This window comes from Odocoileus virginianus, chromosome 2, assembly GCF_023699985.2.
Source record: "Odocoileus virginianus isolate 20LAN1187 ecotype Illinois chromosome 2, Ovbor_1.2, whole genome shotgun sequence".
Taxonomy (NCBI): Eukaryota; Metazoa; Chordata; class Mammalia; order Artiodactyla; family Cervidae; genus Odocoileus; species Odocoileus virginianus.
Genome location: NC_069675.1, coordinates 56,720,631 through 56,738,796, shown reverse-complemented (window position 1 = coordinate 56,738,796; position 18,166 = coordinate 56,720,631). Strand labels below are relative to the sequence as shown.

The following is an 18,166-nucleotide window of genomic DNA, read 5'->3' as shown; positions in this document are numbered from 1 at the left end:
GGGGGCGCTGAGTAAAGGGGCGCCTGAGAGCAGCACCAGGCTGCAGGCGGGAACCGCCCGCGCTGACGGCCTTCGGTCCTCCCGGGGTCCCTGCCCGAGCACTTGTTGGCTGTACGACCGACTTGCCGAGGTCGGAGCGCGCCGTCTCTACACCACTGCTCTGTTGTGTGGAAAGTTCTCAGGGGTTGGTGCCCTCTGGCTCTCCCCTGGACGCCACCTCTCACGCCTTTCCAACACTTGTCCAAGTAGCACGGGCCACCAAGGTCCTAGTTACTTCAGGAATGTTTACATTTTATTCATGTCATGATCCTTTGGAGATGACAAAAGAAGGAGATTGCAAGAGTGTATTATTGCAGCCTGATGCAATTTTACAGAACTTAATGATTCCTGCAAGGAATTTCCACTTTCCAGCAAGAACTTTGCGTCAGCTGTTTGGAAAATGTTGCCGACAGGTCTGAGGATGTTTATGTTTAGTTAGAAGGCAGAACACGTATGAACGTTGGAAGTCTGCAGGTACTTCTATGTCCGATCCACTGTGATGACCTGTCCTCTCCCTGTGGTCTGTTCTTCTCAGAACTGGTGGAGGATATTTTTCTCCATTTGCTTACTGGAGATACTATGTTCCAACTTCATTTCCACAACCTACCACAATTTTGTAAACAGACTGCCTCAGAGTGTTTTGACCCCCCAAACAAAATGGCATTTTGATTTCACCTTTTACACTTTGTCAAGAGCACGGAGAGCTAACACAAGGTATCTAGTAGAAAAGAATTGGATTAGCAATACAATGAAATACTATTCCATTCTTAAAAAGGGAGGAAATTCTTACATAAACCACAACACAGGTGAAATGTGAGATTCACATTATGCTCTTAATGTGAACTTAGCATCTTAATATTATATTAAGTGAAGTAGGCCAGTAACAAAAAGACTAATACTGCACGATTAGACTTATATGAAGTATTGAGAGCAGCAAAAATCATAGGGACAGAAAGAACAGTGGTTGCCAGGAGTTGAAGGGAGAGTGGGGCATTATAACTTAGTGGATATAGAGTTTCAATTTTACAAGATGAAATGAATTCTGAAGATGGACAGTGGTAATGGTAGCACATTATGAATGTACTTAACACCACTGAACTGTAAACATAATGGTTACAGTTTTAACTTTTATGTGTGTTTTACTAGAATAAAAAAATTTTGGATAAAAAGCACCTAAATCAATGAATAAAAAATTGTTAGGGAAGAAGATAATCATGCAATATAAAGATAAACATACCCACACTTAGCTTACTAACTACATTGTAAAGGGAAAAGTAAACTTTACAGGGGAGAAATCTGTAACTCATCACCTTAACCAAATGATCAAACTCAGCATCACCAATAATGGAGCAAAGACATGATAGGTGTACACCATCACCTACCTAGTATGTCTGCCAAAAATGCTTATTCTGAATCTAATCATGAGGAAACAATCACCTAAAAGAGCTTCTGGGTCCAAACAAACAATTTAAAAGGACATAATTGGGGAAATATAAATTTCATTTCAGACTACATACTAGGTAATATTGTGTCAACGGTTACATTTTCTGAATGTTAATCTGGTTACAAAGAAGAGCATTCTTTATTTATTATAGAAGAGCATTCTCAATCTTGGGAGACATGCTGAAATATATGTGGGTTAATTGTCATGATGTCTGCAATGAACTCGGTGCAGAGAAAAGACAAATGAGGCAAGTGTGGGGGCAAGGGTGACACCTGCTGAACCCAGGTGAAGTGTATCTGATGTTCCTTAAACTATTCTTGCAATACTTCTGTAAGTTTGAGATTATTAAAAAAAATTTGGCGGGAGTGAGTCAGGCTATCTTCAGGGTCAATGCATGGGTTCTAGCCTTTTGTAACCATCTAGTACTAGGTGGCTAAACATTACGCCACATTTATCGAGCATCTACTGTGTGTCCAGTTCTGCTGTATGCTCAAGTCATCAGAAAAATGAGTAAGACATGGGGGCTCAGTCACTAGTGAAGAGCCCAGTGTGAATTCACCTTCAGGGTAAACCCAGTGTGCCTTGGGAGCACAGAAAAGAAAGTGCCTCTCCCTCAGGGAGTGTGCTGCTCGCAGAGTTCTTTTCTCAGAGGAGGCCTGTAAAGTTAGGGCTTTTTTTAGCTGCCTCAGGTCTTAATTGCAGGACTCAGGATCTTCACTGCATCATGCAGGACTTTTATGTGGTGCAGGGACTCCCTAGTTGTGGTGCACAGACTTAGTTGCTCCACAGCAGGTGGGATTTTAGTTCCCCAACTACAGATCGAACCCTCATTCCCTGCATTGCAAGGAAGATTCTTTTTGTTTGTTTTTGCTTTCTTTGCATTTTGCAAGGCAGATTCTTAACCATTGGTCCACCAGTGGAGTCCTTGTGAGGGCTTTGTGTTCAATAGAGGAAAGGAGACACTAGGCAGGAAGAACAGCAAGTGTCCACCCAGGCACAGAAGCCTGGAGAAGCACGCTGCCCAAGGGGGCTCTAAGCGAGACAGGGAGTGGGGGCTGCAGGAGATGAGTCTGCAGTGGGGCAAATGCCACCTCATAACAAGCCCCATTTGCTCTGCTGAGGATCACAGACTTTGTAGGCAACAAGAGACCACCGAGGTGATATAAATGGAGAAATGACACGTGGTCAGACTTGTGTTTTAGAATCATTGTTATGACAGTTTGACAGGAGTGGGTAAAAACTGGAAGGAGGGAATATTTGTCCAAGTGAAGAGGAGACGAGATATGAGAAGCATTTGGAAATGGAAACTAGGAGTGAATCAGATACTGGGTGTATTTGAGGAAGTGTTTTTAAGAGACTGAGACTTTCAGCTTGGTTAGACACCATCATTCTGAGAGACTAGAATGAAAAGAGGCTAGAGGAGGACTTAGGTGATTACCTCTGGAGACCAGCATGCAGGGGATTGGCAGAGAAGATGGAGCTGAAAAGGGAAACCGAAAGAAACAGGAAGAAAACAAAGATATTTGATCATGGAAGCCAAGGGCTGAGATGGAGGGAGTGGTCACAGTGTTAGTTTTGGAAGATGGCAAGTAGGATAATAGACAAATTGTTCTTTGGATTTGACAGGACGGCCCTTGGGCTCTTTACAGGGGGCAATTTTGATGAATGACTGGGCAGAAGTCAGGTCACTGTACAGAGGAATGAATGGGAGGTGAGAATATTGAGACCATGCTTTTAAAATGTTTGACAGGATGGCTAAGACTAGTGGGCAGTAGCTGTGTAGAGATACGTGGAGAAGGGAGATTTTGCCTTTTCTGTTTAAATGTTTTCACGTGTTGATGGGGATTAGCTTGTGAAAAGTGGGTCAGGTGGTGGAGCAGAGAGTCCCAGAAACAATCGAAGGAGATGAGCACAAAGGCAGGTGGGGCTCAGCAACTGCTCTCTGAGCTGTGTCCAGCACACAGTAGGCACCAGTAAATGTTTGTTTGGATAACTGAATGGAAGAGGGAATGAATAGTTCTCAAACCTGTATTTCCAACCTGTGAGTAGGCTGTAAAATCAATTTAACAGGCATTCATCATCATTTTTGCTTTAATGAAATAGAATAGAGTTTAAATATCAGAGTGATTACCTGTGGTAAAGGTAAACATTGCTTCTTAAGTGAAAGTCACTCAGTTGTGTCCGATTCTTTGCGACCCTATGAACTATACAGTCCGTGGAATTCTCCAGCCCAGGATACTGCAGTGGATAGCCTCTCCTCTCCAGCAGATCTCCCCAACCAAGGAATCGAACCGGGGTCTCCTGCATTGCAAGTGGATTCTTTACCAACTGAGCTATCAGGGAAGGCCTGATATATTTAAGAAGAAACATTGCTTCTTAAATCTTCCCATATATGAAAATATGCTATGGTCACATTGAGATTGTTGTTTTTATTTTGTTTAATGTTTGAAAGTCACTGCTGTGGCAAACACAAAGATAAATACACTATAACTTATCTATAACTAACTTATCTGTTTTGCACATAGTAGAATCCCCAGTGCTTTGCACACAGCAGATCTCAATAAATTTTGGTTGAATGAGTGGGGGCAAAGGTAACAGAAGAAGTTAAGGGGATTTATTTTAACATGGTTCCCATAGATTAGTTTATATAATAACATGAGAGGCTGTTTAGCACAGGAATTTCCTGTCTTTAGCTTTTCCATATGCTGTAGATTGAGCAAGTCATTTATACTGACTTCAGTTTGCATGTCTGTTATTAGCCTTTCTCAACTGGAGCTCCTCGTATGAACTATAGAACACAGAAAATAATTTCAGTGACTATTTTCTTGATTCTTGCCAGGATGATATATAAGTAGTGTCATTCTTAACACATAGGGGAAAAAATATTGGTTGAAGGAATCATTTCATAGGAGTAAAAGAAGATGGGGTTGACAGCAATCCCACTGCTGGGCATACACACCGAGGAAATCAGAATTGAAAGAGACAAGTGTACCCCAAATGTTCATCGCAGCATTGTTCATATTAGCCAGGACATGGAAGCAACCTAGATGCCCATCAGCAGACGAATGGGTAAGAAAGCTGTGATACATATAGACAATGGAATATTACTCAGCAATTAAAAAGAATACATTTGAATCAGTTCTAATGAGGTGGATGAAACTGGAGCCTATTATACAGAGTGAAGTAGGCCAAAAAGAAAAACACGAGTACAGTATACTAACACATATATATGGAATTTAGAAAGATGATAATGATAACCCTGTATGTGAGACAGCAAAAGAGACACAGATGTATTGAACAGTCTTTTGGACTCTGTGGAAGAGGACGAGGGTATGATGATTTGGGACAACAGCGCTGAATCATGTATATTATCATATGTGAAATGAATCGCCAGTCCAGGTTCGATGCATGATACAGGGTGCTCAGGGCTGGTGCACTGTCATGACCCAGAGGGATGGGATGAGCAGGGAGGTGGGAGGTGGTTTCAGGATGGGGAACACATGTACACCCATGGCTGATTCATGTCAATGTATGGCAAAGCCAATACAATATTGTAAAGTAATTAACCTCCAATTAAAATAAATAAATTTTTTTTAAAATTAAAAAAAATTTTAAAAAGAAGATGGGATTGAAGAGATATGAAAGTGCCTTGAAGACAGAAATGGGAGAGGTCAGTCCAGACCAAGAGAAAAAGCATTAGCAAAGATGGGGAAGTAACTGGGGGGAAGTTGTCTGGACACAAGCAGAATGGGCACTAAGACTTCAATGAGGACATTTGGAGGAGGGTGTGAAAGCCAGTGTGAGGAGTCTCTGTACCAACGTGAAAAACTGTGTACTGAGCTGTATCTGCCATAGCAGAATCAGACCCTGCTGGCAGGCTCTGCTGCAGCCCAGTGCCTGGATGCAAGTCTCAGCTTTCACTTAGCAGCCAGGTGACCTTAGGCAAATTCCCTAACCTCCTTGTTCTTCATCACCTCTTTGTACTTTGTAACATGGGGATAGTATCACCACCTGTCTGTGTTATCATCAGATTCAACTGCTAGTAGCAAAGTAGCAATAACAAAATAATACTAAACAAGATAGCCCTTTCCTTTCACATAAAAATGGGCAGTCCATGGTGAGTGTGAAAGATACACAATCATCAGGGCCCCAAGTTTACATCAGCAATCCCCAAAATATGGCTTCCATATCAGGGTCTGACTCCAATCAGTATAACCACATTCTAACCAGAAGGAAGAAGAAAGAGCAATAGCACATCCTCAACCTGTAAGACACGGCCCAGCACTTCTGCTTTGATCCTATTGGTCAGAACAGTTCACATGGCAACACCTAGCAAGGGAAGCTGGGAAGCATCATTATTCTAGTCAGCTACATGGCTGGCCAACGCCTGGGAGTTCTGTCCCCAAGAAAGAATAGATATTGGGGGAGAACTAGCAGTATCTGCCCCCAACCTCATAGGCAGTGTGAAGTTAAACGAAATGAATACAACTGAAGCTCTTAGAACAGTTTCAAGCATGAACAAATCACTTAAAAATGTTTTTTTTGGTCTTATCCTCACCTTCCCCTATACATAGCACCTGTACACCACCAAACTCCAAACAATCCTAAATTGACACTTCTATTACAGTTCATGGGGTCACAAGAGTTGGACATGACTTAGCTACTAAACCACCACCAGTCTAGATTTCCCAACCACACCAATGGCAGCATCTACAGCCAGTGTTCCTATTGAAGGAGTCCTGAATCTTGCCAGTAATCCTTGCCAGTTCAGACATTGGTTAGGAGCACCCCAAGGGTGGTCTTAGCACAATTGCATAAAAAGGGCAAAAAGGGAAATTCCCTCGTGGTCCAGTGCTTAGTATTCAGTGCTTTCACTGCCAGGGCCTGGGTTCAATCCCTGGTCGGGGAACTAAGATCTTGCATGCCTCATGGTGTGGCCAAAAACAAATTAATTGAAATAGGCAAAGATAATATATGTAGGCATAAAAGTAAACAGCCAAATGTTTAAATGCTCACCCTGACTTCATAATTTTACAAAAATTACCATTTTAAGTAATTTACATTTTTCTTATTTCTATTGGTGAAATAATTCTTATGCTTCTGAGTGCTCTTAACAGTTTCTTTATAAATATGGAAATCATCCTTTTGTCCCAAATGTTCTTAAACATAGGCTTTTCCACAGAACTAGAAGAAGAAATTTTAAATTTGTATGGAAATGCAAATTTTGACCCCAAACAGCCAAAGTGGTGTTGGAGAAGATTCTTGACAGTCCCTTGGGCTGCAAGGAGATCCAACCAGTTCATCGTAAAGGAGATCAGTCCTGGGTGTTCATTGGAAGGACTGATGTTGAAGCTGAAACTCCAATACTTTGGCCACCTGATGTGAAGAGCTGACTCATTTGAAAGACCCTGATGCTGGGAAAGATTGAGGGCAGGAAGACAAGGGAATGACAGAGGATGAGATGGTTGGATGGCATGACCAACTCAATGGACATGGGTTTGGGTGGACTCCGGGAGTTGGTGATGGACAGGGAGGCCTGGCATGCTGCGGTTCACGGAGTCGCAAAGAGTCGGACATGACTGAGCAACTGAACTGAACTGAGGCAAAGCAATTCTGAGAAAGAAAAACAGAGCTTGAGGAACCAGATTCCCTGGCTTCAGACTACTGCAAAGCCACAGTAAACAAAACAGTATGACACTATAACAAAACAAAAAATATAGATCAATGCAATAGAAGAGAAAACCCAGAAATAAACCCATGCACCTATGATCAATTAATCTATGGTAAAGGGGGAAAAACTATATAATGGAGGAAAGTCAGGCTCTTCAATAAGTGGTGTTGGGAAAACTGGGCAACTTCATGTAAAAAAAGAAACTATAACATTCTCTAACACCGTACACAAAAATAATCTCTAAATGAGTTAAAGACCTATATGTGAGACCATATACTATAAAACTCTTAGAGGAAAACATAAGCAATATCTTTTTTGATTCATCTGCTGGAGTAATGAAAATAAAAACAAAAATAGACAAATGGGACTTAGTTAAAAGCTCTTGCATAGTAAAGGAAACCATAAACAAAACAAAGACAACCCACAGAATGGAAAAAAGTATTAGCAAATTAAGCAACTGACAAGGGATTAATCTCCAAACCATACAAGCATCTCATGCAGCTAAATATAAAAAAACAACAACAACAAAAACAAACAGCCCAATCAAAATCTGGGCAGATGATCTAAATATACATTTCTCCAAAGAAGACATATCAAAAAGCACAAGAAAAGATGCTAAACCGCTAATTATTAGAGAAATACAAATCAAAACTATAATGAGAGGGCTTCCCTGGTAGTTCAGTGGTAGAGAATCTTCCTGCTAATGCAGGAGACACAGGTTTGATCCCTAATCTGGGAAGATCCTACATGCTGTGGAGCAACTAAGCCTGTGAGCCACAACTATTGAGCCCATTCTCTAGAGCCTGGAAGCCACAACTAGGTACTGAAGCCCGTACGCCTTCGTGCCCTTACTCCGCAACAAGAGAAACCACTGCAGTGAGAAGCCAGTGCACTGCAACTAGAGAGGAGCCCCCATTTGCCACAACTAGAGAAAAACTTACACAAAGACCCAGCACAGACAAAAATAAACAAGTTTTAAAAATTGTCCACATCAAAAATAAATAAATGAAATAATTTAAAAAACTACAATGAGATACCATCTTACATCAATCAGAACAGCCATCATCAAAAAGTCTACAAACAATAAACACTGGAGAGGTTGTGCAGAAAAGGGAATCCTCTAACACCATGGGTAAGGATGGAAATTGGTACAAGCACTATGGAGAACTCTGTGGGGGTTTCCTAAACTAATCAAATAAGAACTACCATGTGATCCAGCAATCCCACTCCTGGGCATATGTCTCACAAAGAACATAATTCAAAAAGATACACAAACCCAATGTTCATTATAGCACTTTTTACAATAGCCAAGATATGGAAGCAGCCTAAATGTCCATCAGCAGATGAATGGATAAAGAAGATGTGGTACATATACACAGTGGAATAGCTACTTAGCCATGAAAAATAAAATAATGCCATTTGTAGCAACATGGATGGATCTAGAGATTATCATACTAAGTGAAGTAAGTCAGACAGATAAATATCATGAAATCACTCATATGTGGATTCTAAAAAGATGATACAAATGAACTTATTTACAAAACAGAAACAGACTCATAGACTCCAAAAATGAAATTATGGTTACCAAAGGGAAAAGGTGAAGGGGAGGGATAAATTAGTTTGGGGCTAACATACAGCTACCCCTTCCAGTATCCTTGCCTAGAGTATTCCATGGACAGAGGAGCCTGACAAGCTACAGTCCATGGGGTTGCAAAGAGTCAGACATGACTGAGAAATTAACGTTTACCATTTTTAAACATATACACACTATTATATATAAAATAGATAATTAATAAGGACCTAATGTATAACTGGGGTACTCAACTCAATATTGTATAATAACCTGTATAGGAAAAGAATATGGAGAAGAATGGATATATGTATATTATAACTGAATTGGTTTGCTCGGTACCTGAAACTAACATTGTAAATCAGCTATATCACCAATATAAAATAAAAATCAAATTAAAAAAATAGACTTTCAAAAAAATAAACTTTTCCAGTATAATAATCACCAAAATCAGTGAAGCCAGGGATATGTGGCCCTGTGTTTGCTGAATAGTGACATACAGAAATAAATATGAAAATACAGAAATAAATTGAGTGTAAAGGGATCCAGGTTTCTCACTATCAGGGAAGGAAATTATGGAGCAGGGGAAGCTAGACTAGACCTTGCTGGATTGGAATTGAAAGTTTGGTATAAGCTCATGATCTTTTGTAAGGATAGCTATAGTTATTGATACTGTGGTGGTTTTAAAGTAGGTCCACATTTTGGTGGCTTTTTAAAAAATTCTTTTCCCTCAAAAGGTAGAGTATAATCTCCTTGTCCTTGAATGTGGGCTGAACTTAATGTCTCACCCAGTTCAGTTGCTCAGTCTGACTCTTTGTGACCCCATGGACTGCAGCACACCAGGCTTCCCTGCCTTTCACCAACTCCTGGAGCTTGCTCAAACTCACGTCCATCGAGTTGGTGATGCCGTCCAACCATCTCATCTTCTGTTGTCTCCTTCTCCTCCTGCCTTAATCTTTCCCAACATCAGGGTCTTTTCCAGGGAGTGAGTTCTTCCATCAGGTGGCCAAAGTATTGGAGTTTCAGCTTCAGCATCAGTTCTTTCAATGAATATTCATGACTGATTTCCTTTAGGATGGACTGGTTGGATCACCTTGCAGCCCAAGGGACTCTCAAGAGTCTTCTCCAACACCACAGTTCAAAAGCATCAAATCTTCAGTGCTCAGCTTTTTATAGTCCAAATCTCATGTCCATACATGATTACTGGAAAAACACTAGTTTTGACTAGTTGGACCTTTGTCAGCAAAGTAACGTCTCTGCTTTTTAATATGCTGTCTAGGTTGGTCATAGCTTTTCTTCCAAGAAGCAAGCATTTTTTAATTTCATGGCTGCCATCACCATCTGCAGTGATTTTGGAGCCCAAGGAAATAAAGCCTGTCACTGTTTCCATTGTTTCCCCATCTATTTCCCATGAAGTGATGGGACCAGATGCCATGATCTTAGTTTTTTGAATGTTGAGTTCTAAGCCAGCTTTTTCACTCTTCTCTTTCACTTTAATTAGGAGGCTTTTTAGTTCCTCTTTACTTTCTGCCATAAGGGTAGTATTATCTATGTATATGAGGTTATTGATATTTCTCCTGGCAATCTTGATTCCAGCTTGTGCTTCCTCCAGCCCAGCGTTTCTCATGATATATTCTGCATATGAGTTTAATAAGCAGGGTGACAATATATAGCCTTGACAAACTCCTTTTCCTATTTGGAACCAGTCTACTGTTTGATGTCTGGTTCTAACTGTTGCCTCTTGACCTGCATACAGATTTCTCATGAGGCTGGTAAGGTGGTCTGGTATTCTCATCTCTTGAGGAATTTTCCATAGTTTGTTGTGATCTACACAGTCAAAGGCTTTAGCGTAATCAGTAAGGCAGAAGTAGATGTTTTTCTGGAATTCTCTTGCTTTTTCTATGAGCCAATGGATGTTGGCAATTTGATCTCTGGTTCCTCTGCCTTTTCTAAAACCAGCTTGAACATCTGGAAGTTCAGTTCACATACTGCTGAAGCCTGGCTTGGAGAATTTTGAGCATTATTTTGCTAGTGTGTGAGACAAGTACAATTGTGCGGTAGTTTGAACATTCTTTGGCACTGCCCTTCTTTGGGATTGGAATGCAAACTGACCTTTTCCAGTCCTGTGGCCACTGCTGAGTTTTCCAAATGTGCTGGCATACTGAGTGCAGCACTTTAGCAGCATTATCTTTTAGGATTTGAAATAGCTCAAATGGAATTCCAAAACCTCCACTAACTTTGTTCATAGTGATGCTTCCTAAGGCCCACTTGACTTCGCATTCCAAGATGTTTGGCTGTAGGTGAGTGATCACACCATCGTGTTTATCTGGGTCATGAAGATCTTTTTTGTGTATTCTTGCCACCTTTTCTTAATATCTTCTGCTTCTGTTAGGTCCATACCATTTCTGTCCTTTATTGTGTCCATCGTTGCATGAAATGTTCCCATGGTATCTCTAATTTTCTTGAAAAGATTCCTAGTCTAGAACTTAATGTCCAGGCGACCTCCAATGCTAGGTTATACGAAGGACATAAGAATTCACCTTCTTTCTCTCTTTCTTTCTCCCTCGCAGTGCTTCACTTTGGAATCCAGTCACCAATTTGTGAGGAAGCCAGGGGCCCATGGCAGGCCATACACAGGTGTCCCAGTGACAGCTCCTGACCTGACGGCCAGCAGCAAGTGCCACACGTGTGAATGAACAACCTGTGGACGATTCCAGCCCCAGGGACTCAAACATCATGGCTCAGAAACTAGTCATTCCCCATTGTACACACTTTGAATTCCTGGCCCTCATAAACCATGAGAGATAATACAGAATTATTATTTAAGCCACTAAGTTTGAGGATAATTTGTAGATAATTAATATGTATTATAGGTCTGCATATGTGTGCATTATGTGTTTGTGCATACATATATTTCCTACCTCTGTCCGCTGAAAAATTCTAGAAACAATGATAACCCAGGAGCTATGAGCATACCTAGCATGCAGATCTTGTTTTTGGAATAGCATTCTCCTCTAAAGAAATAGCTGATTCCAGGGCTGGGAGAGGAAGTACAAGATGAGCTTGGAACATCTTATACAACAGAGTGCTCAAGTATGTCTAAAGGACCAAGAGCCAACTGGAAGGGGCTCCCATGGCCATATCTGGGGACATGTGAATATCCAAATAAATAATGATCGTAAAGGATTATAACCCACTGAACAAAACAGGAATCTAAAAGTTCATACTGATATATTGAATAAGTGATTGAATAGGAGGGAAGAGAAAGCTTTCCTTTCTGTAGGCTGTCAACTAATATTGTTTATTAATAAGTAAAAGCCACTTATTAATTTATAGGGGAGAAATCTGACAAAACCAAGTGGTAAAAATTAAATTACATCAATACATATGATAGCACATGCCTCCTGATACGATGCACTGAGATCACAGGATCACCTCTTGAATATTCTTGCTAAAGGCACATGACCTGAACCTAATGATGAAGTTACATCAGGCAAGTCCAGCAGTGAGGGACATGCTACAAAGTAATTGATCTGCAGTCTTCAAACGTGTCAAGGTCAGAAAAGTCAAAGAAAGTCTGAGGAACAGGTCCAAACTGAAGAGACTAAAGAGACACGATGGCTAAACAGAAAGTGTTATCCTGAACTGGACCCTGAGCCTACAGAGAATATAACTGGGACACCCAGCAAATTTTGAGTGAGGCCTGTGAATTAGACGGCAAGTGTATCAATGTTAATTGATGGCTGATTATGTGAGACGATGTCCCAGTTTGTTGGAAATTCGTGCTGAAGTGCTAAGGCTGAATGATACAGTATGTTTGCATCTGACTCTCAAATGCTTAAAACATATGAATTTTATGGAGAGAGAGAATGGTAATACAAATATGGTAAACAGTTAACTGGGGAATCTGAGTGAGAGCGTACATAGTTCTCTGTACTACTTATGCAACTTTTCCTGTAAATTTTTTTAATGGAAGGATAACTGCTTTACAATGTCTGTTAGTTTCTGCTGTACAACAATGCGAATCCACTCTAAGTAAACAAATGTCTCCTCCCTGTTGAGCCTCCCACCTCCCCATCTCACCCCCTAGGTCCTCCCAGAGCACCGGTCTGAGCTCCCGTCCACTACAGCAGCTTGTCACCAGCTATCTGTTTTACAAACACGTGTATATACGTCAATCCTACTCTCTCAGTTCATTCCACCATCTCCTTCCCTCGCTGTTCCACAGGTCCATTCTCTACGTCTGTGTCTCTATTTCTGCCCCGCAAATAGTTCACCAGTGCCATTTTTCTATATTCCATATTTACGTGTTAAAATGCAATATTTTTCTCTTTTAGACTCACTTCACTCTGTATGACAGTAAAAGGTTGTTCCCCCCCTCCCCAAAAATAGGCCTTCCTGGTTTTGTTGTTGGTCTTTTGACTTTAAAAGCTTTTCTAAAAATACTTCAATTTATCTAGCTTTTCCCTCTTGGCTTTCGGGTGATGTGTCTTGCTTGGGGTAGTCATTTGAAGAGGGTCCCTGAGTCCACAGCTAATTAAAGAGGAAAGGTGGTAAGTTTGACCCCACTTCTACAAGAGAAATACCAACGGCACTTTTAAACAGCAGCTTTTAACAGGAGCCACAGCTTAACAGATGGAAATGGGGAGTCCCACAGCTTTGGTGCCCCAGGCATCTTCAGCTGAATTTCTGGCAAACATCTCAAATTCAGCAGAGCTAAAATCTAGCTAATCATTTGCTTCCAACCAGTCACTTCTTTGGACTTCCCTATTTCTGACAGTCAGGTGTCCAAACTCAGGAGTCACTGTTGTGTCCTCTCTTTTTCCACATCTAACCAGAAACTGACATTCTTTACTCTTGGTGTTTTACCACCTCTCTATTCCAGACCCTCATCCTTAAACCCTGAATTGTCACTAGAGTCATCTCCATTTATCGCCCAGGTGCTGCTCATCAGTAACCTAATCCTGTAATAGAATTCTCAAGGACTTACCTCCCAAAACACACACACAATGACCTTGAATTATTCATTAAATATAGTGTTACTTTAAACTGTATTGAAACATAAAACTGAATATCAACTCCTTAGTGCTCTCATTCAATTCTAAAATCAAAACAAGGACTTCCCTGGTGGTCCAGTGGCTGGGACTGCATGCTCCCAAAGCAAGGGGCCCAGGTTCCATCCCTGGTCAGGGAACTGGGTCCCATATGCTGCCACAAAAGACCCCTGTGTGCCAACAACAAAGATCAAAGATCCTGAGTCCCCCAACTAAGACCTGGTGCAGCCAAACTAATTAATTAATTAACATTTTTCAAAAAATTCAGAGCTGTCTTGAACATTTTTCATCAGGTGTCTTTAAAAAAAAATCAAATCAGAACAAATTTACTAACAAAATACAAACAGAAGCATAAAAACTAATAAAATTCAAGTAACATTGAATTTGACTCACCCCATAGCGGTGGCATATTGATTGGTCTTTTTGGAATTTCGGGTGTCTGTACTATCAGAGGCACTGATGACCCATTTTTCTACCATTGTCTTCTACTGAAAGTTTTACAAAACTTCAGCTAGTACAGTCCACACACGAGGAAACTGGCCTTCACTTTGACATAGATGCGTCATTTATGGATTCATTCCTTTAATACTCTTGTCAGTTTGTGAAAAAGTAACTTGGTTTTATAAATTCAGATACAGATATAGGCAATGAAATCATGGCATCATATGGAAATGAGAAGAGAAAGTGAAAGTGTTAGTAGTCACTCAGTCTGACTCTTTGCGAGCCCATGTGCAACCCCATGCAGGCTCCTCTGTCCTTGGAATTCTCCAGGCAAGAATACTGGAGTGGGTTGCCATTTCCTTCTCCAAGGTATCTTCCCAAGCCAGGTGTCGAACCTGGGCGCCACAGGCAGATTCTTCACCATCTGAGCCACCAGGGAAGCCCTCATATGGAAATACTCATATGGAAATAAATGGTCATCTAGGTCTGAAATTTCATATATTAGAATTTGAAACATTCAGAGCAGCATTATTTACAGTAGACAAAAAGTGAAGCAACCCAAAGTGTTCATTAATGGATAAGTGTATAAACATTTGAAATGTGCAAAAAAAAAAAAAAAAAAGGAATACTATTCAGGCTTTAAAAGAAAGGAAATTCTGACACATGGATAAACCTTGAGGACATTATGCTGGGTGAAAGAACCTGGTCACAGAAGGATAAATACTGTAATTCCACTTGTATGAGGTACTTAGTCAAATTCATAGAGATAGAAAGTAGGTTGGTGGTTACCAGAGGCTGGGGTGCTGGGAAATGAGGAGTTAGTGTTTAATGGGTAGAGTTAAAGTTTGGCAAAATGAGGAGTACTGTGGAATGTAGGTGATGACTGTACAATGTGAGTGTACTTAGTATTACTTAACTGTGAACTTAAGATCGTTAAGATGGTAGATTTTATGTGTATTTTACAATAATTAAATTTAAAAAAATTTAATGTTGGGACTTCCTTGGCAGTCCAGTGGTTAAGACTGTGCTTCCACTGCAGGGGACACAGGTTCCATCCCTGACAGGGTAAGTTGGATCCCACATGCTGTGGGATGCAGTAAAAAAAATTTAATGTTACCGTCAGATGAAAGATCATTATTTTTCAGTGCTTGTAGACAGTTTCTGGACTCTAGGGCTCTGGATGGATATATATATATATATATATATATATTTAAATTAGAAAAAAAAAGCAGTTGTCAGGACAAGAAAGATTTCAGGACTGAATTCAAAGGGAACTATCTTGTAGGAGACCCTAGTCCTACTTACTGGAAGTTTCCATGATGATAGCAGTAATGTTATTTGATTGTAAATGCCTATGATCAAAGCACCAAGAACCTGGGCTGTTTCCAAAATCCTGCTTGAATATGACTTACCTAAAAGACATGTGCACAAACACAAATAACTTTATTCACATGGTACAACAGTGTCTGAGTAGACAGTTTCAAGGACACTTAATACAATCGATTTCTTGAACTCACATTTGAGTTGCCCTGGGTATTTTACTTACAGAATTTTGCACATAGTCCACCTTTCCTGCACAAAGGTAAAATATTATCCATATTTGCTTAATTCCCCATTATTTTGCTGTTTCAACATGATTTCGTACCCCCAGTCATTTCATTGTTAGTCTAAGATTACATTTCTTTTGCTCTCAGCCTTTTTGGAGCTTCACTTTCTCTCTTTATGTAATCGAGTATAGCTTCGAGCTATAGGATTGTCCTTTCCAAGGTCCACAACGATTACCTCCCTAGAAAATGTTACTCCTTTTAAGGGTCTTTTATGGTTATCAACAACTGAAGGACTTCCAGTGACAGGTATGAGTGGTTTTTGCAAATAGTCATCCTGTAAGAGAATGTAACAAATAGTATCAATGATAAATTTATGAATACAACAAGCCCTGCTTTTAAAAAATATGAGTTATATATACATTGTTAGTAAGAAACAGAAAAAGGATTTCTAAATGATACAGAAAAGCAGTAATAATCCATAAAGATAAAATTTTCATATTTCTATGGTTATAAAAGCACACACTGCTATATTCAAATAGAGTCTGGCAACATGTGTTATTTTCTCTACAAAGGAGTTAAACCCAAGAGCCACCTGGATCACCATTCTGTCTCCGAGTGGTTATGGGTCTCATGTTAGGAGGACATGTGAGTTGTTGTTATTAGGCAGCCCCAAATATGGAGTTCAAGAAGACCCTGGCAATGTTTACAGGCTATTGTAGAAGGAACCCAGAAGTAGAGCAGATGTTTGGCATCTGGTCCTGAGCCTGGCCATGGAGGAATGACTTCAACAATTCATCTTATTTTCTCATTCGTAACTTGAGAGTGCTGGCTCCCTAAATGATCTCCTCCAGCTCTAACATTTTAGGATTCTGAATAAAGCAAAATGAAAGGGAATTATTAAGAAAACCATAAATGTAAGGATGAAGATGGAGCAAGTGTCCAGGCATGGCATGTGAAATTGGTTTAATAAAAAATGAACCAATAAGCTAAGAAGAGTGGTTTAAATGATTGTCAACACTGCACTCCTTCCAGATACAAACCTAAGTTACAAACAAGACCATCCTTCAATATACCTAGCCAAGAAATTTACCTCTTCTTTAAACACTAAATGCCTCTTAAGAGTAGAAAAGCCTATCACCTCTTGACCATTTTCTCCAGCATTCTCAGGCTTTTGTTTCTCTTTTGTTTTGTTCTCTTCTTCACCCTCCACATCCTCTCTATTTCCTAAGGGTGTGGTCATCGCTTCTTTACTCCGTCTCTGGACAAGAATGCCATGCCTTGCAGGTGCAGGAGTCCTAGAAAATCAATCAGCAATGTTTTAAAAATTTATGCATCTTAGCCCTCATGGTCACACACAAAAATGGCATTCCACCACATCCTAAGGTGCAGACTTACTTTTCTTGGTCGTCTAAATCATTCATCCCTGTATTAGCAGCTGGACAATCTTCACCTTCATTTCCTGTACAAGGACCTTTTTCTGTCTCTTCATCTGTCCTGCTTTGGGAACTATAATCACAAAGGAGAAAGTGTGGAAAAGAAAGAAAGGTCTTGATGTTAAGACTTGGAAAGGAATTTCACTTTTAAGCAGGAAATTTGCATTTCTAAAACCCTGAAATAGAAAAAACAGATAGTTACAGCATTATTATTTGGTCTATTTTAAATTGCTTTATATTATTACTAGATACATTTGCTAGTGTGACTTAAAATCTGATCCCAATTTATCAGCATGGATTTATACCATTTATATAAAAAAACCACCAATAAAAGGAAGATGCAACTGAGGCAAATTAGAAGGATGATGAAGAAAGTGAATGCTGTGGTTTCAAAGTTCATATGGTTAACTAGAAGACTCATCTACTCTCACAATCACAGATTGTCCAAATATGTTTTCCAGCTCAGTGTGAATGTAGTTCTCTTGTTCTTTAAGTTTTCTAGAAACAGAAGAATAAAAGGATGTTTTTATTGTTGTTCTTTTGATCAGCTTCATAAAAGATGCTCGGCTTGTTCTGGTGGTGTGGACTCACCCTGGTTAATTTCTCTCCATAAATGTGGTGGGGGCTGAGGTTGGCTAGAGGGGAGACTGAGCTGGGACACGTGGGATTCAGCTCATCTCCCCTCATCCCAAAAACTGTCAAAATCCAGAGGACGGAGGAATTGGAGTAGCTGGAGCCGAGCCCAGCTCCCCATTCTTCCCTCTTCAGTGACATCATAGAATCATGGAACTGTTGAGTTAGGGGGATCGTAGCACCAGCCCAACCCTGCCCATCACCTGAAATCAGAAGAACCACAAAAACCCTCCCCTGGGCTGCAGGCCGTCTATCCTCTCTGGCTATCTATTTTACACAGGTAATGTAGATGTTTCAATGCTACTCTCTCAATTCATCCCACTTTCTGCTTCCC

At 40.3% G+C, this 18,166-nt stretch overlaps 1 protein-coding gene across 2 annotated transcripts; it reads right to left on the bottom strand.

Moving 5' to 3' along the window:
- Nucleotides 1-15,643: 15,643 nt before the first annotated feature.
- Nucleotides 15,644-17,950, bottom strand: C2H2orf74 (chromosome 2 C2orf74 homolog). 2 transcript variants are annotated; one of them, XM_020891649.1, is made up of 5 exons: nucleotides 17,791-17,950; nucleotides 17,505-17,697; nucleotides 17,162-17,272; nucleotides 16,857-17,061; nucleotides 15,644-16,100 (listed from the first exon to the last, which is right to left on the bottom strand). In XM_020891649.1, the coding sequence occupies exons 2-5, from the start codon at nucleotides 17,618-17,620 to the stop codon at nucleotides 15,927-15,929; spliced, it is 606 nt and encodes a 201-aa protein (XP_020747308.1). In that variant the 5' UTR covers nucleotides 17,621-17,697; nucleotides 17,791-17,950; the 3' UTR covers nucleotides 15,644-15,926. The 2 variants fall into 2 exon arrangements, with proteins under 2 accessions (XP_020747308.1, XP_020747309.1); XM_020891650.1 differs by having other exon boundaries at nucleotides 16,905-17,061.
- Between the last annotated feature and the right edge of the window lie 216 nt (nucleotides 17,951-18,166).